Below are 21,452 nucleotides of genomic sequence, written 5' to 3'. Positions count from 1 at the left end.
GACTTAGTGAATTTGTTATGCAAAATGCAATAACGTTTTAAACAAAATTATACTGATTTTTTTTTTAATATTTCAGTTATAATACAGGAAGAAAGATCCCAAAAGACGTATGAAGTGGTTGGATGTTTTCCATTGGTTGGCCCTTGGTGGAAAGTTAATGTTAAAGTTAAATTGGTGGAATCAAAGTACTTTGTGCAAGGATATCCATCATACTTCCTACGAACCGATATAAGGGAAAACCAAAACGCAGTTTTTTCACTCTTTTTTAAAGAGTGTCGTGTTCCTGACAATTTCATAGAGGAGTTTTTTAAGTGTTTTCCTGAGAGATCTGACCTGAACTTCAGAAACCTTGAACAAAAACTTAATCAGTTTCAAGAGTCAAAATTAAATCTTCAGCAAGGGAACAAATTTATTGAGACGAAAAAATTTGACATTTTGTATTATATTATGCAATCATGTAAGTATAATTTATATATTATTGGATTACAAAAATAACAGTTATGCTTTTAAGATGTTTTATCCATGCTAACATGCTGATAGAGGGTGTTTTTAAAGGAGTATTGATCTCGCAAAGATTTTTTCCTGAGCACATAAAGGGGACTACTCACATGCTTGTAGTTAAGCATGTATGCAAGTCTTTGCATGACCTGGGCATCAGTTGGAGAAGAAAGTAATAGTAGAACCCACTTAATTGAAGATCTGTTAAGAGTTAACTTCCATTTCACTCAAAAGTGCTGGCAGTTCTGCTTAACTTAACATTTGATTGAACTGAAGGATGGGGGATGTTTCAGGTTATCAGGTTTATTTATTTTTATATATAAACACATCACATCAGGGGAGGTAGACTTGACTACTAATGTGAAACTGACTATATGCAAAATTCTGTCAAATACACAATTTAATCAAAGTGAAAAATATCTTTTAATCTATTTAAGTAGTATACAAAAGGTGTTTTCAAACAGAAAGCTAAAGAACCAGTTCTATTTAAGTTTTTTGGAATAAAGCCTGCTAAGCTAAGTAATCAAATTGCCTTCTACAAACACTTTTGTATTTTAATAAATACTTTCTTGGTTTGTGATGAATATATAGTTACAGGAAAGACTGTTTTGGTAGCTTTGAGTTTCCCATTGATAATGGAGTTCCTGCCAAGACTTCTACCACGTCATTTTTGCCGTATTATAGAGGCGGTGAGCTGGCATAAAGTGACCAAACAGAACAGCAAAAGTGATGAAAAAATTTCTCCTGAAGATGAGCTATTACCAAAATTAGATGAGATGTTAAAAAAAGAGCCATGGAAACTTGGATTCAGCAGGGTAAGTAACATGAATTAATTACATTTTGATCATCATAGAATTCAATACTATTTGTTTAAACTATGACCCTTGGTTATTTGGATGGAGGCTTATTCTGAATGTTTCTTTTTGAAGAGAGAGAATTTTTCTCTTTTCAAGACCATCCTGGGCAGCTGCACAAAACAGAAACCTTCTAGATATGTCTGCAGTACTTGTAGTGGGGCTCGCACCAGTGCACTAAAAATACCTGTGCAGATGTTGCGGTTCAGGGTCTGCAGTTATGGGGAAGAGGTGTGGGCTTCAGAGCCTGAGCTTCAGCCTGAGGCACAACATTGAAGCACTGTCCACACAGCTTTAGTGCTCTAGTGCCAGCACGAGTCTGTGGATCCCAGGCTGTAATGCTCGCTTCCAAATGCAGTGTAGACATACACCTGGGTCCAGAAATACCTTATCTAGCTTTGTTAGTATTCTTCCTAATCACTGTGCAACTGTTTCTAATATACTTTAAATATAAAGGAATTATTCAGTTTCTTGGTATACCCCATGGAAGAAATGGAAATTGCTTTCAGGTTGGGTGAACAGAGGGAGTTTCAAATAAAAGATATTGAGCTCCTTGAGATAATCTTGGTTTCCTACTTCAGTAAGGCACAGTGAGGCTGAATAAAGGTGTTGTGACCCAACCATAGTTAAGAGTTTAATGTTTAATGTTAATGTAGATTTCCATGTACATATCTATATAATGAGACTCCATAAATGTCAGTGTGTCACTCTGAAGCCTAAAATGTCTGAGTCAGTGTGAAGCGATGGAAACAGCTACAAGTGTGGAAGAGAGCTTTTTTAGTTTAGAACAGTGTTTTTCAACCTTTTTTTTTCATTTGTAAACCCCTAAAATGAAATGGAGGTGTTGGACCCCTTTGGAAATCTTATACATAGTTTGCAGACCGCTAGGGGTCTGCAGCCCACAGGTTGAAAAACACTGTTTTATGGTAACAACAACCTTTTGCGGACCCTTTAGACGTAGTTCACGGACCCCCAGGGATCCCTTGATCACAGGTTGAAAACCATTGTTTAGAATATCACCAGATTCAATCATCACTGGAATTCATCGTCTGTTAACTTAAAAACTGGATTGCATCAGCCATTTCTGGCTCTTATGAATTACGTGCCTTTATGAATTATACCCATGTGATAGCGCGGGCTTTCAGCTACTAGTATTGCATACCAACTTACTCTACTTGATATTCTGGCTTCTTAAGCATTCTCCATATATTCACATTAGCTGTTCTTCTTAAGTCAACATATTTTAGAGGTGAGTCATTCCTCTGTAGTTTGAGTTTTGTAGCTTACTTCCCATTATAAGCAGAGCTTGCTGGGAAACCAGATTTCTGTTCTGCAAAAAATTTTGAATTTTCAGAAAAACTTAATCTAGAATCCTAACAAAAATTTTAAAAAAAAATTGTGAATATTAATGGAACTGAAATCTTACAATATTTCTTTTTAGAAACACTGAAATGTGGTATATTTCATTTTGGAAATACTGGCTAGGATCCCCAGCTGCCTACCTTGTGGTTTGCAGGGAATCAGGGATCCTGGAAGCTGTTGACTGAACTTATTGTGATTCTTTTTAGTTTCACTGCTGCCCATCACTGAATAGCAGCAATGAAACTGACCAGACTCTTATTGTCATGTCAATACACCTCTACCTCGATATAACGTGACCTGATATAACACAGGGGGGGGAGGAGGCTGTGCACTTCGGTGGATCAAAGCAAGTTCGATATAACGTGGTTTCACCTATAACGCGATAAGATTTTTTGATTCCTGAGGACAGCATTATATAGGGGTAGAGGTGTAGTTATCTTCTCCAGCGCCAGATTCTTGGGAGTCAGGCAGCTTGGGTTACCCGTTGGCCTGAAAGTCTTGGGCTCTTGACTCTGAGGCAGTCCACCGGGCAGGCTGACCCAGAGTGGCAGACCCTTGAAGCCCAGATCCCAAGCAGCCCACCAGTCATGCTGCAGGACAGCTGGATGTGTGACCAGCTAGGAAACAAATTCCTTTTCAAAACCTGGCTGGACAATTGGTTTCCATCAGAAATTTGTCAGAATCAAATTTTCTGTAAAACATTTGATTTTAATTGAGTCAGCAAGTTTAGACAAAGTTTTTGTTGGAATTTTTCCAACCAGCTTTAATTATAAACCAGATCTCCCTCTTCTCTCCCCACCCCCTTCTGTTTCATATTTGGTTAACTAAAATACTGTGTTGGAAGCAAAGCTGTTAATATGTGTGAATAGAAATGCATTGTGTAGATTTAAAAAGCAATAAAATCTGAAGGAAAAGACGGTTACTCACCATTGTAACTGTTGTTCTTCGAGAGGTGTTGCTCCTATCCATTCCAGTTAGGTGTGCGCGCCGTGCAACACCTCTCGAAGAACAACAGTTACAACGGTGACTAACCGTCTTTCTTCTTCAGTGATTGCATGCCCAGGGTGCGCGGAAGGTCCTGCAGTGTACTGGACCTCGGGCAGCAAGGAGAGGGCCTGCAGCCAGGAAATTCTCCTCATGGTCTGAGTCTGCTGTCCCAGAGAGGCCTGGATGGAGGACGGCAGGCTTTCTTGCCCTCCTCAATAAGGGCTGAGGAGAGCCAGCTGATAGGCCACCCCATCAGATCCATCCTCCGGGCCTCCTTTGATTTTGGCGCTAGAGCAGGTTGCCCATGCCGCCTCGGTCATTCACGGACTGTACAACCAAGGAGTCGTGGTGGGAAGGATGGGCATTTTTCTTATGGTCTGGATGAAAGCCTCAGCTCCCAGAACGCTGGTCACAGGTCAATTGGTGGAGGACCTGATGTGGATGCCCCCGCCACCGCCTCATCCAGTGATGAAGACGAGGATAGGCCCTGGACCATGGCTTCCGGAGGTGGTTCGTCCACACGTTGCGAAGCCTCTGCATGTGTGGGATGATCTCCCGCTACCGGTGGCGGCGGTTCCTCCCCCAACGGTGATGGAGGAGGTCTGCTGACCGTGGCTTCCAGCACCCTGTGGTCGGAAGCTCTGGGCCGTGAGTGACGGGGACCCCTTGAGCCTCGCGGTAGGCCCAGGGTGTCCAGAAGCCCCATTGTTGAGGTCTGTGGTCCTGCCCCTGGGGGTTGGCGCGGAGATCACTAACACTGCCCGCTTGGGAGGCGACTGAAGGTTGGCGGGAAGGCCACGGGGGGGCAGAGGCACTAAGAGACTGCGCCGTCGATGCAGTTGGTCTGTCCCTGGACGGTGCCGGGGAACGGTGCCAGTCGTCTCGGTGCCGGGAGCGAGAACGGGACCATCGACCGTGCGGGTGCTGGGAGGTCGACCGAGATCGCGAGCGACGTCGGTGGGAGCGGCTGCGCGATGAGCGGTACCGGCATTCGGACCTTCGGCGGTACCGACGTTCGGGGGACCGGGATCGTCTCCGGGAGTGCGACCGGTACCGCGATGTGGAGCGGTACCGGGACTGCGACCGGTGCCGAGATGTGGAGCGGTACCGGGACTGCGACCGGTGCCGGGATCTGGACCGGCGAGAAGGCAAACGTCTCCGAGACCGGGACTGGGACCTGGAACGCCTTCTGCCTCGTCTGTCAGGGGAAGGACGCCTCATGATGGCCGGCTTGCCCACTGACTTCACAGCCCGCACCGGCGGTGCCGGGGGCTGGAGGCACAGTGGCTCTGTGAGCGCTATCAGCTCTCTCGCCGTCGAGAATGTTTCTGGCATTGACGGGAGAGGCAGCTCGACCACGGTTTGCACCGGGGAGCAGGGCGGTACCGGACTCAACGGCTCTTGCGGTGCCGGAGTCGACGGTACTGTGCACCACCACAGTCGGTGCCGGAGGTGGCTGGGTGAGCGGTCCTGGTGCCGGAGGCTTGGAGATTGCTTGCGTCGGCTTGCACTTCCTCGCAGGCGAGAGGGAACGGTGCCGGGATGCCGGTGCCGGCTGTTTCTTTTTCAGAGTCTCGGTGCCGGACCGGCTCGGGACCGCTGGTGCGCTCCGCTCCGAGGAGGACTGTTGAGCTGCTGGTGCCGGCACCGTAGGGCTAAGTGCCGACTCCATCAAGAGCTGCTTCAATCTAAAGTCTCGCTCTTTCTTTGTCCTCGGCTTGAATGACTTGCAAATCGGGCACTTATCTGCATGATGGGACTCTCTGAGGCAGCGCAGGCAGGAGTCATGAGGGTCTCCAATCGGCATGGGCCGCTGGCAAGCTGAACAGGGCTTAAACCCCGGTGCCTTGGGCATGAGCCCGCACCGATCTGGGAAAAAGAGGGGCTAAGCCCCCCCCGATTCCCCTTAAACTACTAACGAACTAACTAATCTAACTATGTTAACTAACTATACACACTAAATTTACACTAAGAACCAGAGATAAGCTAGGGATGTGGAGGTCAAGAGAGCACTCCACTGTTCCAACGGCCGTCACGGGCGTTAAGAAGGAACTGAGGAGCGGACGGGTCGGCTGGGGTATATATCTAGCGCTATAGCGGCGCCACTCCAGGGGGCGCCCAGCCAACCCGCCGGAGTTGCTGGGGTAAAAATCTTCCGAAGAGCTGTGCACGCACGGCGCGCATACCTAACTGGAATGCATAGGAGCAATCACTTGAAGAAGAATATTGTATTTGGTAATCGCTGAGTTTTTTATTAAGGACAGACAGGTTTGTGTAGGGGAAGATTAGCATGTGAATAGAATTGGAAGGACCGAGTTATTTGGTGTTATGAAGTGTTTGGTTGTATGGTGATGAGGTAAATGAGTCGGTGTAGGGTAGTGGAAACCAGGAATTGACATGAGTAGAGCTGGTTGGAAATTTTCTGATAAAACTTCGTTTAGTTGGAAAATTCCAATTTGGTAGAGTGAAGCCTTTTGCTGAATCTCTTAAAGATTCCACAAAACTTCAGTCAAAATGCTGGCAGGTTTCCCTACACTGTAGGCCTCCCTTCTCCTTCGGCAGCTCTGGAGGCTGGAGAGCCACAGCCCTCATGCATGCTACCTCCCTGCCACCCCTCTATTTTTCCCCAGGTCCCGGGGACAGGCAGTGTCCGTCTGCCTCCTGGAGGATTGGTGGGAAGGCAAAGTTCCCCAGGCTCTCTGACTCTCTAACAGCTGGGGTGGAAGGCTCTTGAAATTGACAAGAGCATTCCTTGAGTGCAGCCAGGAAGCCAAAAAATTCCCTCTTGGTTTTCCAGAAATGGATTCACTCACACTCATGCACAGAGTATTTCTTATATTTTGTCCTGCTTCTAAACTAAACTGTTTCTTAAAACAATGCAAATATTGTCATGGAAATGGAGCACCTTTTTTCCACCAGCCCTTTGTCTTGAAAGCTCTTGCTTAAAGCAGGCCTTCACCTTACCTCTACTGGAGAGAAATGAGCAGGAGCCACTTGTGGACAGGGACTGACATAAAGGCCTTTAGATATTTCTCTTTTTTTTTTTTTAAGCTAACTGAGAAGCTTGCCTCTAACATTTTACATGGCTGGCTGTCTTGTCTTTTTTTAGATTGTAAACTCTTTGAGTTAGGACTAAGTTAGCCTGTGTTTTTGCATTTTTAACACAGTGGGGGCTATCCTGATTTGGGCACTACCATGTTATAACTAGTGAAAATAATAAATACTGTGCTGGTATGTTTATGTAGTCCATTACATATGTTTCAGCAACAAATAATTATAGATTTAAAAGGGGGGAATAAAAACTTTCAGGTTCAGAAAAAATATGTATGTTTTAATACCAGCGTGTGTATATATTTGATGATTTAAAGAGACAAAGTTTAATGCTGAATGACTAGTGCAAGGGCTGGTCTACAAGAGAATATTTCGCCTGTTTGTTTAATGGTGTGGTTTTAAAATTGATCTAGCTAAACCAGTGCAAATAGATATGTGGACACCTCAGTTTAAGACAGGCATATTTTGGTTCACTTGAGATTGATTAGAAATTGGTTTAAGTTTAAACTGAAGCAAGCTCCTCTGAAACCACAATGGAAGTGTTCTCACAGAAGTTTGCAGTGGCTTTAGCCAGGGGTCTCAAACTCAAATGACCACATGGGCCACATGAGGACTAGTACATTGGCCCAAGGGCCGCATTACTGACGCTTCCCCCTGCTGCCCTTGGCCCCGCCCCCACTCCACCCCTTCCATGAGGCCCTGCCACTGCCCTGCCTCTTCCCACCCCTTCCCTGCCCCCATTCCAACCCCTTCCCCGAAATTCCCACCCCAACTCCGCCCCAGGGGGTGCAGGAGGGGTGTGGGATGTGGCAGGGGGTCAGGGCAGGGATACAGTGGCAGGGGGCTCAGGGCAGGGGGTCAGGGTGCAGGAAGGGTGCAGGGTATGGTGGGGGTCGGGGTGCAGGAGGGGTGCGGCAGGGGGCTCAGGGCAGTGGGTTGGGGTGCAGGGTGTGGCAGGGGGTTCAGGGCAGGGGGGTCAGTGTGTGGGGTGCGGCAGGGGGCTCTGGGAAGTGGGTTGGGGTGCAAGAGGGGTGTGGGGTGAAGCAGGGGGTTCAGGGCAGGGGGTCGGGGTGCAGGAGGGTTGGGTGTGCAACAGGGGGTTCAGGGCAGGGGATCAGGGTGCAGGAGAGGTGCGGGGTATGACAGGGTGTCAGGATACAGGAGGGGTGCGGCAGGTGGTTCAGGGAATGGGGTTGGTGTGCAGGACGGGTGCGGGGTGTGGCACGGGGCTCAGGGCAGGGGGTTGGGGTGCAGGAGGCGTTTGGGGGGCAAGCTCTGGCCCGACGCGCACCGGGGGCAGGGCAGGCTCCCGCCCCCGCGCCACGCCACGCCACGCCACTCTGGGAAGTGAACATGGGGAAAGGAAGGGCACAGGGTCTGTGTATTGCTGTTGCTTCAGACACCGCCCCCAGCAGCTCCCATTGGCCGGGAATGGGGAACTGCGGCCAATGGAAGATGCTGGGGGCGGTGTCTGAAGCAACAGCAATACACAGACCCTGCGCCTCTTTCCTTACTCACGTTCAGGCCAGCGCGGGGGCAGGGCAGGCAGGCAGGGAGCCTGCCCTTCCCCTGGTCCGCGTTGGGGCGGAACCGCTCTATGTAAACGCTGGGGGAGGGCCGCGAGGAGCTCGCGGGCCGCAGAAAATCACCCCGCGGGCCGCATGTTTGAGACGTCTGCTTTAGGGTATGTCTAAGCTAGAAACGCTGCAGATGTTAGTGTAGACGCTTTGTAGGGATATTAAAGAAGGTTTATATTAGACATGGTTTATATGAAAAATGACTTATTGTTAATTGATGCCTTATAACTAAAGGTTTATGTAAAAAGTAAATTTGTGTTTCTAACCTGCAAGCCACCATCTGTGTCTGTGTGAAGCCTGCTCAAAGAAATACTTTGTATCAAACTTGTTAAACATTAATTAACTCTAAGTAAGCCAAAACAGTAGCTGTTATAGTGTATAAATAGAGACCCCCACCCTCTGTAAGTTTTCATCTCACTTTATCTTTGGGCTTGGCTACACTTACAAATTTGCAGCGCTGCAGCAGGGTGTGAAAACACACCCTCTCCAGCGCTGCAAATTGCGGCGCTGCAAAGCGCCAGTGTGGTCAAAGCCCCAGCGCTGTCCGTTATTCCCCACAGGGAGGTGGAGTACGGACAGCGCTGGGAGAGCTCTCTCCCAGCGCTGGCGCTTTGACTACACTTAGCGCTTCAAAGCGCTGCCGCAGCAGCACTTTGAAGTGCTAAGTGTAGCCACAGCCTTTGATTGTTAAAAGACAGGGAGTCTCACATAAATTGGTAACACCCCAAAAAGTAAAGAGACAGTGAAATAGATGTGATTAAGATAGAGAATGTATGTGACTGAATGGTTAGGGAGTCACCAGCCTGAAGAATTCAGTGTTGGCTGAAGAAGGTGTCAAGTGGGATCAACCAGATGACCCCCGGAGGGCAAACTGGAATCCACCCACCACACCTCAAAGGAAGGAAAAACAAAACATCTAATAACATGGCGCCAGCCATCTGCTGATTGATTTAGCAACAGCAGAATGAAGCAACTCCTATGAACTAACATAGGGAAAAATCTCTGTAAAACTGGACTCTAAAGAATAAGGACTTTGAGTCTATGGTTCTGCTGCCAGCCTCCAGGAGCATTAGATGCATCTGACACAGACTCGGCTCCATCCTCATGACCAAGATACCTGGCCAGTAACTTGGCATGAGCAACATCTAGGCTGGTAACTATAACATCTATACAGAACCTGAATGAATGATTGTGTGGATGAGTGTGTGTGTGTGTGTGTGTGTGTGTGTGTGTGTGTGTAAGGAATAAGTAGTAATAGAAATAAGTAGGAAAACATTGTCTTTTGTTTTGTTATGGTATTTACAATAAATGTGGCATCTTTGCCTTATCCCTCTTAATAAGATCCTGCTGGTTTTTATTATATTGGTATAACAACTTACTACAGCTATGGAAAGGGTTGTTCTGTTGCTGTAGTAAATCTGCCTCTCTGAGAGGCAAAAGCTTTTGTTGACCTAGCAATGTCTAGACTAGTGCTTAAGGCTATGTTGGCCCTAGCACTTTTGTCGGTAACACTTTTGTCTGTCGGGGTGTGAAAAAAAACACCCCCATGACAGACGTAAGTTTCACCAACAAAAACGCCGGTGTGGACAGCACTATGTTGGCGGGAGATGCTTTCCCACCGACATAGTTACTGCCACTTTTTGAGGGTGGCTTAATTATGCTGACGGGAGAGCTCTCTCCCATTGCATAGAGTGGCTACCTGGGAAACCTGACAGTGGCGCAGCTGCAGTAGTACAGCTGTGCTGTTGTAAGGTCTGTAGTGTAGACATCGTCTTAGTTTGGCTTAACCACTTTGCACAGGGTATGAAAATTTTCACAATCTTGCGTGATATAGTTGAGCCAACCTAACTTTGTACTGTAGACCAGATCATAGCTAAATAGGTTTTAAAATGTATTTATGTTAAACTGCAACTATTTTGTCTACACAAAGCCTAAGAAAGTTAATGTGATAATGATGAATGACTTATACATAAATTGAGAATCAGCAGGATACCTAAACCATGCATTTCCAGACTTCTTGAAGGCTTAGATTTCTTTAAATATGTAGACTTTTTCTTAGATGAACTCTAGTGAAACACAAGTATCAGGGGGTAGCCATGTTAGTCTGCATCCACAAAACCAACAAGAAGTCCGGTGGCACCTTAAAGACTAACAGATTTATTTGGGCATAAGCTTTCATGGGTATAAAACCACTTCCATGCATTTGAAGAAGTGATTTTTTTACCCACAAAAGCTTATGCCCAAATAAATCTGTTAGTGAAACACAGTCTCAACTTCTAATACTTAACTTTTTTTTTTTTTTTTAGTGTGAATTTGGTATCGAGAGATCAATGCAGTATTGGCTTGCCAAAGTACAAATCTATTCACTTGACATAACGTTGTGGTATTGTAAATTTACTTTTTAATAGCAATAGGCCAACACTAAACTATAAGAAATGAAATCATTCTGAAAGGGACTATGGTAACGAGAAACAAAGGGTTTTTAAAAATTATTTTTTACATTCTTTACTGTTGTTTTTCATCTGCTAGCAGCTAAATGGTGTTCAATTGCATGTCATTGAACAGACTCCACAGAGCTGGTGTGTACATGTCAGGAACCAATGGAGCAGTCACCTTGATATTTTACTATGGAGATATCTTTTAATTTTCTTTTCAAATTTAAGTTACTCTGTTCCCTTTAAAAATTTGTTTCCAGGTAACTTTATAATATGCTTTTAGAACACTTGCATGTAAAATAATTTATTAACTTTGTGTGTATGTGTGTGTGTGGGGGGGGTGTTTACGAACAAAGATCTCAAAACAGAAACAATTTGGTTCTTGATCACTGTTTTACCATTGTCTAGTCTGTAGTTTCAAAATGTCTGTTTTATGAACACTTTCTTACAAGCTATTGGTCCTTAAAGTGAAGTCAGCTTTTGCTATGAGGATATGAATTATGAGGGTGTCCAGTCCCATTTGAGTACAAATAAAATAATCCCACTGTTTATAAGTAATCCAGTTTTCCTAAATCTTTGTTTGCTTTATAAGAAAAAAGGAAAAAATATTAAAGCAATATATATAAGTCCACCAAAAGGAAGGAAAATATGAATTAAAACCATTTCATCCTACTTTGCCAATATATTGCAGCGAATGAGATCTTATTTACGTATGTGTGCTATAATATGTACACATGCACTCAGATATTATCACATGTATTGTGTTGTTATTCTGTGGCCGTTTGCTCTTTTATTCGGCTTGGTGATAGTTTGGGTAGAATACAGATTTGATACAAACCTCTTTTCTAATACCCAGTTTCTGTTAGTGTTTTTTTGTACAATGATTCAGTTTTCTACAGCAAAATGACAGATGGGATTGATCAAGCCCCCCTTGCTTTGCTTTGTTTGGGTTAAGAAGGTAGTATCGCTAGAATTTGTTAAAACGTACATATTGTCTATATTACTTCATATCTTTTGAATTATAAATTTTGTATTTAATGACAAAAGCATTAGTTCTGCAGTTACATACCAATGTCTTGTGAAATAATTTAAACTTTTTTTTTTTTTTCCCTTTTGGTGGGAAGATAACCTACAGAGAACTGAATCTCTCCACTTGTGAAGCAACTTGGGCAGCTTTCTGTCAGTGTGAGCATCTCCTCTGGAAGATTCCTGAATTGCAGAAGAATGCATTAATAATATACAATAAGCTCAAGCAAAGATGTAGAGAAACGGGGCATACCTATGAAGAACAAGACATTTTGACCTCTTTAGTTTCTAAAGATATGTCAATTGAACATGCCTGGCAATCCTTGAAATTTATGAAAGATGAGAAGATAATGATTGGTGAGAAGAAACTGGTATTTCTTTCTCATCTTTACAAATCTGAAAAAGACATTGCACTTTCTGTAAATCATCTAATGAAAAATGACCCATGGCAGTTACATGTTGATGTGAGAGAAGTACTTAATGTTAGAGGTGGAGATATTAAAATAAATAATAACCAGCCTCCTGAAACAGAGCAAGTGGAGGGCAGTAACGACCCAGATATACAAAACAACAGTGACAGTGATTTTCTTTATAACGAACAGGTACCAGACATAGAAACTACAAGTGAAGCAGAAGTGGACCCAGATCAAATGAAAGCCGTGGAAATGATTTGTTCTAATCCAGTGACAATCATAAGTGGAAAAGGGGGTTGTGGGAAGACTACTGTAGTTAGCTGCCTTTTTCAGTATTTAAAGCAGGTGGAAAAAGAAGTGGCAAGTGCTTGTAATGATTTTGAAAAGGACCTGGATGCATCTGCTGAATGGAATACCTTTAATCATTTTTGTCAGGAGAACGTTTGCACAAAAAACCTTTTAAATGTTTTACTTACTGCACCTACAGGAAGAGCAGCTAGCCTGCTGAATGAGAAAACAAAGCTTCCCGCTTACACTCTCCATCAGGTATATAATGTTTTTGGGGAGAGAATGCACAGATATCTTTTAGTATAGTCCTTATTTGTACAATAATCAGATTGCTAACTGAACCTCTTTTATAAATCTTTTAACTGTTCATAATGGCGTTTAATAAGCACAGCTTGTCCACATTTTACATCATGTCAGCTGCAATTTTTGGCCTTCTTTGTTTTAAATGTGTGTTACAGTACCTTCTAGAGGCATAAAAATGATGAGGGGCTTTCACATGACTTTTTTTCACCAATTCCACATATCCTGAAAAGTCTATAGTACTGTTCGTTAGCCCGTTCATTTATAAGCTGACCCCCCAAAATGGATAGGTAAAAATATAAAAAACTGTATGATCCTTTCATAAGCCAACCCTATATTTCAGGGGTTGGAAAACTTTGGCTAGCGGCCTCTCAGGGTAAGCTGCAAACATTTTGTTTACTTGGCGCATCTGCAGGCATGGAGCCTCTCAGCGCCCTATGGCAGCGGTTCACCGTGTCGCCACTTCCAGCAGCTCCCATTGACTGGGAGGCCGTGGTTTGCCAGAGAACATAGAAAAAATGGGTGTTGCCATTCCAACTGTAACAAAGCTAATGGATTAAGGTGGGCTATTAGCAGCAGGAGTGAAAACTATTTCCCTTTGCTAATTTTTCCCCTTCTGTTACTCACACCACTTGACTCCTCGTTCTTTCTGTATAATAGTTTTAGTTGATTCTGCTCTGCTAAAAATGTGTTCTGGAGGTGTGTACATGATTATTGGAGAGTAGGATCGAACCTTTTGAGGCTGTAATGAATCAGTTTCATGATGTAAACTGAGATGATGGCTGTGGTAAATTCAGCATGGAAGATCTCACATTTTACTTGTTATAAGGAAGTTATTTAAATTTGATAACTTCAGGTGTTTCTTGAATGGACGTTAAATTATTTATTTTGATTGGTTTCTAGGTCATGTACAGTTTTTATTCATGGAGTTTAAGAGACGGACAAATGCCGTGGAAGTTTTCTACTGTGACAGTTCTGGTTGTGGATGAAGGGAGCTTAGTACCTGTACAAGTGCTTAGTTCAGTTTTAAAATTGCTCTGTGTCCACGCTCAACTTGCAAAGCTTATTATACTTGGTAAGTGAAAAGCAATAGTGTAAATTTAGTCTAATTTCAAAGTATTTCCTGAGTTATGCAATCAGTGAGAGAACTTGCTGTGTGTTAGTGTGTTTTATAATGAGTGGTAGTTCCACGATCATTAGTTGAAAGAAATCCAGTAGAGGTATGATAGTTTACCTGTGATCATGATGAGGCTGTAATCTCTAGGGCCACCTGAAAGGCATATTCTATTCCATGGATTTTGCCACTCTTGCCATTAAATCATAGATGAGATGGAAAATAATTATATCATCCAGCCTACCTTTCTGCCAGTGCAGGATTATTCTTTATTGTATATTTCCTAGTGTTTTGTCTGGTTCTAAAAGTATTTGATAATAAGGCTTTCACCACTTACTTCCCTTTAGATTTTTCAACAACCAAAATAATACATCTTGTTTTTAGTAAGTTTTCCCTCAGTTCTTTAACACAGCTTGAAATAATGTTGACAGCATGTGAACTAGACAGAAGAAAAATAAAATATTTGATTTTAAGGTAGTTCAGAAAGTCAGATCCGGAACTAATTTGTTTTTAATCTAACAAATAGAAGAAAGTAGCATGACAAGAAATTAGGATTTTGTAGTCCTGTGCCCGTTTTTGGAGATCACATTTTTGTCTCCCCAAAACAAATGCCATGATTTAAATGTATAAATTCACATAGACAAGTCTGATTTAGTGTTGACATTTATCATACAGAAGAGACTTAACAAGATGGCATGACATCAAGTACTAATGGCTTTTTAAATTGAGAATATAGAACATGCTCTGAACTATGATTTAATGTATTATATACTGAAGAGAAGACAATTAGAACTATGAAACAACCTGATTCAAAGAAATTCCATTTTGGGATTCTTGGAGAGAAGCATAATTTCATAGAATTTGTATTGAGCATGCATGTGATAACTCTGTCTTGTATTCTAATGGAGGTGGAGAGCATATTTCTTTTCACTACTGTATTTTTGGAATATTTTCCACTGATATTCTGTTCATTATTTATCACTGATCACAAATGCTATTAATATCTCTTCTCTTTAGGTGATATCAGACAGTTACCCAGCATTGACCCTGGCAACATGCTCGCTGATATTTTTGAGGGTCTAAAATCTAGAGGCTGGTCTGTGGAACTGAGAACTAATCACAGAGCTGAGTCTCAGCTAATTGTAGACAATGCTACAAGGTAGGAATTTTTTGTATATACTAGAGGAATTTTTTTTATAGAAGTCCTGGTCCTTTTATTTAGTCTGCAAAATGGTAGTGGCACTGAGACATCCAATAGAATTATGTGACTCAGTGTTTCTGTTGCAGATCTCTCATATTCACAAATGTATAACTCTGGGAAAGAAATTACAGCTAAAGCACCAAGGAGCAATTTAAACCAAAACATCGAGTAAAGTATGCAAAATTTTTGAATGATAAAAGATGCATATTAAATAAAAAGAATTCACCAAAATTGGAGACTTTCTCTTGTTCACTCTTTATAAATATAACATTTGGTCCCACTGACGTCAGTGGGACTATTCATGTGAGTTAGTGTTTGCAGGCCCTGATCCTGTGAACACTTAGGCACATATGTAGTCACAGTGCCATAGGCCTTGATTCTGCAAACTGCTCTGTGCAGGGGGACCCCTCATGAGCAGCTTGCAGAGTGAAGGTTTTGTTTGTAACTAGTTTTGAATTGCTGTACATTTGATAAACATGTTCAGTACACTTTTCTTTATTCTGACCTTCCATTTGCAATTACACCTTATAAATGGTACTTTACCACAAATCCATGATAAACAGGGCGGATAAAATAAATGACATTTTAAAAAACCACAAAACTTTCAAATTTAATTGAAATTCATTTGTCTTCTTAAAATAAACCTATTTACAAATGAAATTTGCAGTGATGATAGCCTATGATCAGACCTAAATTTATTATAATCTATTAAAATAATTTAATTAAAAACAATATGTTGTAGTACTCAACCCTCCTCAAATGTTAATGAGTTAAAGGTTGCCTGCTCTTTTAACTAAATACAGAATTGGGGAGGAAACATCTTTAACTTTCAATTTGTGCTTTATTAATATGCCACAGGGTATTGCAGTAAGTATCTACATTATTTTCAGTCTTTACAAATGGGGTGAATAAGGTTGCCAACCCTCCCGGGTTTGCCATGCGTCTCCCAGAATCGGGCTCTATCTCCCAAAGGCTGCTGCAGCCAAACTGGGAGATTTTAGGCTGCTAAAAGTCTGGTGGCGCAGAAGGGGCCCACGGCTAAGGCAGGCTGCCTGCCTGCCCTGGCCCTGCGCTGCTCCTGGAAGGGGCCAGCACATCCCTGTGGCCCGTGAGGGGGGGTAAGGGGTCTCTGCATGCTGCTTGTGCCCCAAGTGCTGACTTTGCAGCTCCCATTGGCCAGGAACTGCGGCCAATGGGAAGTGCAGCGGTGGTGTGCGGAGTGGGCAGTGCGTGGAGTCCCCTGGCTCCACTTACCTTGGGCAGCTCCCAGTTGACGGTGCAGTGGGGCTAAGGCAGGCTCTATCCCGTAGTTGTTGGCCAATGGGATCTGTGGAGTCAGTGCTCAGGGCGTGGGCAGTGTGCAGGGCATGGACATACCAGCCACTTCCGGGAGCGGCACAGGGCCAGGGCAGGCAGGGAGCCTGCCTTAGCCCTGCTGCGCCGCTGACCAGGAGCCGCCTGAGGTAAGTGCTGGCCAGCCGGAGCCTGCACCCCTCACCCTCTCTCATACCCCAATCCCCTGCGCCAGCCCTGAGCCCCCTCCTGCATCCAAACTCCTCCCAGAGATCACAACCCTCACCCCCTTCAGCACCCCAATCCCCACACCACCTCCTGCACCCCAAAACCCTGCCCCAGCCAGATGAAAGTGAGTGAGGGTGAGGGAGAGCGAGAGACAGAGGGAGAGGGGATGGAGTGAGCAGGGTAGGTCCTCAGAGAAGGGGCAGGGCCTTGGGGAAGGGCCAAGACAGAGGGCGGGGACAGGCCAAGAATGTTTAGGTTTGTGTGATCAGACGGTAACCCTAGGAGCAAATGCTGGTAATGTATGTTTTTCCAAATATCAGTACTTTCAGTTTCTGTTGTAAAGGAAAAGCTTTTCTTCACTACTTTTGGTTTCAATTAGCTAGGCGTGCAAAGACAATATTTTCTTCATTTGGACTAGCTAATTCAAAGTTGAAAAACTGACTGGGAATAGAAAACCAATAGAAAAGAAAAGGTGGGTTTCCTCTTCCAATCTATGAATAAAAAACATGTGAGAATGAGATCTACTAATTCTATAAATGTGAAGTTGATGGGGCGGAAATTTTCAAAGGTATTTAGACACCTTAACATGCAGATAGGTGACTAGAGAGATTTAAAAAGCACCTGAAGTTAGGCGCTTCTGAAAATCCCACTGGGAGCCTAGCTGCATCTTTAGGAACCTAAATATCTTTATGCAGGGGTCACATGTTTTGTATTTTGTGTAGGCTAAGCTTATTGCACTCAGCAGAGGCTTTTTGCATCCCTCCATTGTAGCCCACAAGCTGTGTGCCACTTTCGCATCCCCCTCTTTCAGGAAATCCTTGCAACTTATCCCCCATAGCTTGGGCTCTGTGGCCCTTTCCCTCTATGCCTGTGGCTCTGTCTCTCCCTGTCACATGCCAGGATCCTCCAATTTCCTCCTCTCACTACTAGGGTCTTTGTGACTCATTCCCTCCTCCCCCACATACCAGCATCTCCCTTTCTCTCTTCCCCTACGCCCCCGCCCCATGCTAGGGGATGTGTGCATGCCCCCATCCATTCTCCCCATCCTCTACTGCTAGAATTCAGGTGTCAGCATGTTAAACTCTGCTAGGAGAATGTGCAGAGAGAAGTTGAGTATTGTTATGTTGGAAAGCTTTAATGGTGCCATCAACCAAGTCTTTGAGCTATAGACAGTTGCAGAGGTGCTTGAAGCAGGGGCTATGCTCACCAGATGGCAGGAGCTCCATGTGTCCTCTCTTTTTTTTTTTTTTTTTTTTCCCCTTTCAATTTTCCAAAAATCAATAGGATTATGGCATTTGATGCCTAGAATATTCTCTGAAATTTTGGAATTGATCATATGTGGCATTCAAAAGGTATCACTTGACTGACAGACAGCAAGAAGTGCTGTTGAGTTGACTATAAAGCATAGACAAGTTTTTGGCTCAAAGAATGGCCCCTGTTGACCAGAAACAATCAGTTCAATTCACTAATTACAGTCAATTCCTCCTTTTGTATAATAAATCAGTTATATTTTGAATTTAAAACTGTTTTGGTAAACCTTTTTTTTTCTGATGTATCCACCAACTTTTAAGGTAGTTTTTCTTTAATTGATAATTTTAAAATGCTGTTTTTGTGCATTTTTAATTCTAATTTCCATTCAAATGCAGATTGACATAAATCCCAAGTAAAAAAATTATCCTATAGTAAATAAGACATTTGTCATTCTCCATTTTCTAACATAAGTTTAAAAATTAAGAATATGAATAAATGTACATTGAGATGTATAATTGCTTAAATAAATGCAAATAGATACAGTATATCTTCCTGGTTAACAAAAATAAGTGCCAAATGTAGTGTAAAAAGGGTATATATATTTACCGTAGAACCTCACAGTTACGAATACGTCAGGAATGGAGGTTGTTCGTAACTCTGAATACAACATTATGGTTGTTCTTTCAAAAGTTTACAACTGAGCATTGACTTTAATACAGCTCTGAAAATTTACTATGTAGAAGAAGAGGTTAAAGGAGAGAGCCACAAAATTGTGTAAGTAAACTTAACTAGGATGCAAAAGGTTGAGATTAACATGAAAACATTCTAGCTGTGCAACTATTTTTGTCTTTTTTTTCTTTTGTGATTAAGAATCTCTCAGCGAAAATTCCCAGAGTTTGACTCAGTGCTCAAAGTCTGTGATTGGAGTGAGAAGTTGACAATGCCAAGCCCCGAGAAGAAATTTATTTATGTTGTTTTGCCTTCTGGAGACTGTACGTTTGTATACTTGGTTAACAATTTGTTAATATTGCAAAAACTCTCATCTTTCCCCTTTTTCAAAGTGTAACATATTTAAATGACATAACATCAGTTTTATGTACTATATTACAGGAATGAACCATTTCAGTACTGTTGAATTAGTCAAAATTATAGAATATTAAATTAGATTTTTAGTTAGTTATCTTTTGACTATGAGCTTACCCATCAGGAATTAAATGCATGTACAGCAGTTTTTTAAAAAACCTAATAAAATGGATAAATCATTATTTATGTCAAATTTACTGTAAAGGGTACTATGGCACGAGATAGTCGTGATGGGAATGGTGCAGAAGGCTCTATAGCTTAGGACCACGGTTTTCAAAAGTTTATTATTATCATGTGCTAATTTGAGAGAACTTTAAATTAGGCTAGATTTCTAGAGGATAGGTGTTTGAGCTGACAGCACTATGGGTTAGCTTTTTGGGGGTGCTGGTGGCAAGGTCTTCAACTCCAGATTTTGCTTCCATCCTGTTGGTTAGCAGTGTTGGGTCAGGGGACATTGGTGTTCATTTTTTGATTTTTTGATTTTTAGGTCTTTTGTTTGTTAACCTTTGAAATATTTCACATATAGCAAAATACAACTGTAGTGATCCTTTAAAAAAAAAAAAAAAAGTCGTAACTCCCCATAAATATAACATGGGGGAAGGAAAGTAATTGTCACAGTATTAATGTGTTCCAGTTTCTTAAGAAACTTCTTCAGTGCACAGAACACTTGCATTTATTTTCATGTGGGCTAGGTTACAAAACTAAAGTTTAAACTTTAAGGCTTTTTTTCAAAATTTAATACTTAAATCCCCTAGAAACTGTCCAATCAAAGGATAACTCCAGAGGTTTTTCTTTTAATTGGGTGAAATATATTGTAGAAATCTGTGTACCCTAGGGGAGCAAGAGGTGTTTCCCATGTCTTTTTCAGCACCATTGTCCCCCAGATTTGAGATATGGGACATCTGCATTGCTTGCCACAATTTTTATTTTTTTATGTTGTTTTAAATTTTTTTTTTGTTAAATTAAGCTTCCTATTTCAGGTAACCAAAATTTAGTACACTGGGGAATTGAAGCAAGGAAATGAGCAAATTCTATTTTCATACTGAATTGTATTTTTTTTTCTCTCAAGTTATTTATTGTTCTAAACACTTAATTTTCTTTGTCCAATATTAGATTTGCAAACTGCCATAAAAACTTTACTTGAAAAAGGACCTGGACTACAAGATGCCAAACAATCACAGTTCATCGCTTTCAGAAGGTAGCAGAGCATGTATGCAGACTTTGAAAGAACTATTGCTAGCATCTTTGTTCTAAAAATGTCTAAAAATTGAGTAAAAGAGACTGTGGTGGTATTAGCGAAAATAGGCCAGTTATCTTCTCTCTGGCTTAGATTTATTTTTTTAATGTGGAATGTTGATAGCTTAGTTTTCTACTGCTAATTTATGTGGTTCCTTTTGCACTATGTACTTTGCCAGAAACTATCCACATGGGTGTTGGATGTTCATGTTCATCCTGGGGACAAGTAGCTCTCTGCTCAAGGTGCTTTGAGGACATCAAAATTTCACATGCCAGTGGTAGCAATCAAGTGATAACAAGCTGTCTTTCAGACTTATTCAGTTTCTGACTCCCAGTTTGTACCCTTGACCAGCTTTATAATCTAATGAAGATGATTCTAAATTTTCTAAATTCCTTATGATCTATTTTTCTTTCTTCACGATCTAGTCTCGTGTTAATCTTGTTAAGCTGTTCTAGCGCTAAGCAAATAATCATTCTCTACAAGCTGAATTGTCTCTTACCCACCCATATCTCAGCTTTTCAATTTTACATATTACATTACAAAACATTTTGTCATTTTGTAATTTTAATTTTCCAAATATTGCTGGAGTATTCATTGTACCACACAAGGTAATCTACACTAGGAATGCTGTTGCAAGGGGTCGTGGCCTTATTTGTCTTTTCAGCCAGGTCTGTTGCTCCTAAGATTGGTTCATTGTCGGTGCACATTTCTTCAGATTGCAATTGCATTTTTACTTATTTCTAGAACTGTGTTAATATCTAAGTGGCTGGTAATTTAAAACCCCCTTCCAAACTCCAAAACCTTTTGCCTAGTGCAAATGAGAGACAAAATCAATAGTTGAGAGGGGCCCTATTTCTGACTTTGCCTCAGGTTTCTTGTGTGACATTGTGCTACTCATTTAATCTCCCAAAGTGGGATAATACCTGCCTGACTCTCACAGGAGTGCTGTGAAGCTAAATTAATTATTTGTAAAATGCTTTGAGATCCTCTAATGTAAACCATGTAATGTAAACTCAGAGTATTAAGATAAATTGTTGATTTAACATCCAATAGGAACCAAGCCTGCGGCATTAAATTGTAAAGAAAATTGATCTTATTCTGATGCTTTTCTTGGAGGTGTGTATGGAAAGTTGGAGTTGTAAAAACCCCAAATTATAAAACAGTAGTAGTGATTTATGGATATTTTACCTATATTTCATTTATATAGTGAACACAAAGTGGCTGTGAAGTTGTTTTTAATTTCTCTGGTCTGCT

At 42.1% G+C, this 21,452-nt stretch overlaps 1 protein-coding gene across 2 annotated transcripts in view; it reads left to right on the top strand.

The window, feature by feature from the left end:
- HELB (DNA helicase B) overlaps positions 1-21,452 on the top strand; it is a 36,957-nt gene that overhangs the window by 7,866 nt on the left and 7,639 nt on the right. Inside the window, exons 2-8 of one of the 2 annotated variants that reach the window (XM_039501867.1) lie at positions 77-457; positions 1,090-1,313; positions 11,889-12,749; positions 13,695-13,866; positions 14,923-15,064; positions 18,749-18,870; positions 20,069-20,159. In XM_039501867.1, the coding sequence (XP_039357801.1) occupies positions 77-457; positions 1,090-1,313; positions 11,889-12,749; positions 13,695-13,866; positions 14,923-15,064; positions 18,749-18,870; positions 20,069-20,159 (1,993 nt within the window). The remainder of the gene's footprint in view (positions 1-76; positions 458-1,089; positions 1,314-11,888; positions 12,750-13,694; positions 13,867-14,922; positions 15,065-18,748; positions 18,871-20,068; positions 20,160-21,452) is intronic. The other variant, XM_039501876.1, reaches the window with a different exon arrangement.

The sequence above is a fragment of the Mauremys reevesii genome, linkage group 1 (genome assembly GCF_016161935.1).
Source record: "Mauremys reevesii isolate NIE-2019 linkage group 1, ASM1616193v1, whole genome shotgun sequence".
Classification (NCBI taxonomy): domain Eukaryota; kingdom Metazoa; phylum Chordata; order Testudines; family Geoemydidae; genus Mauremys; species Mauremys reevesii.
The sequence above is the reverse complement of the archived record's forward strand: the minus strand, read 5'-3'. Positions and strand labels throughout refer to the sequence as shown.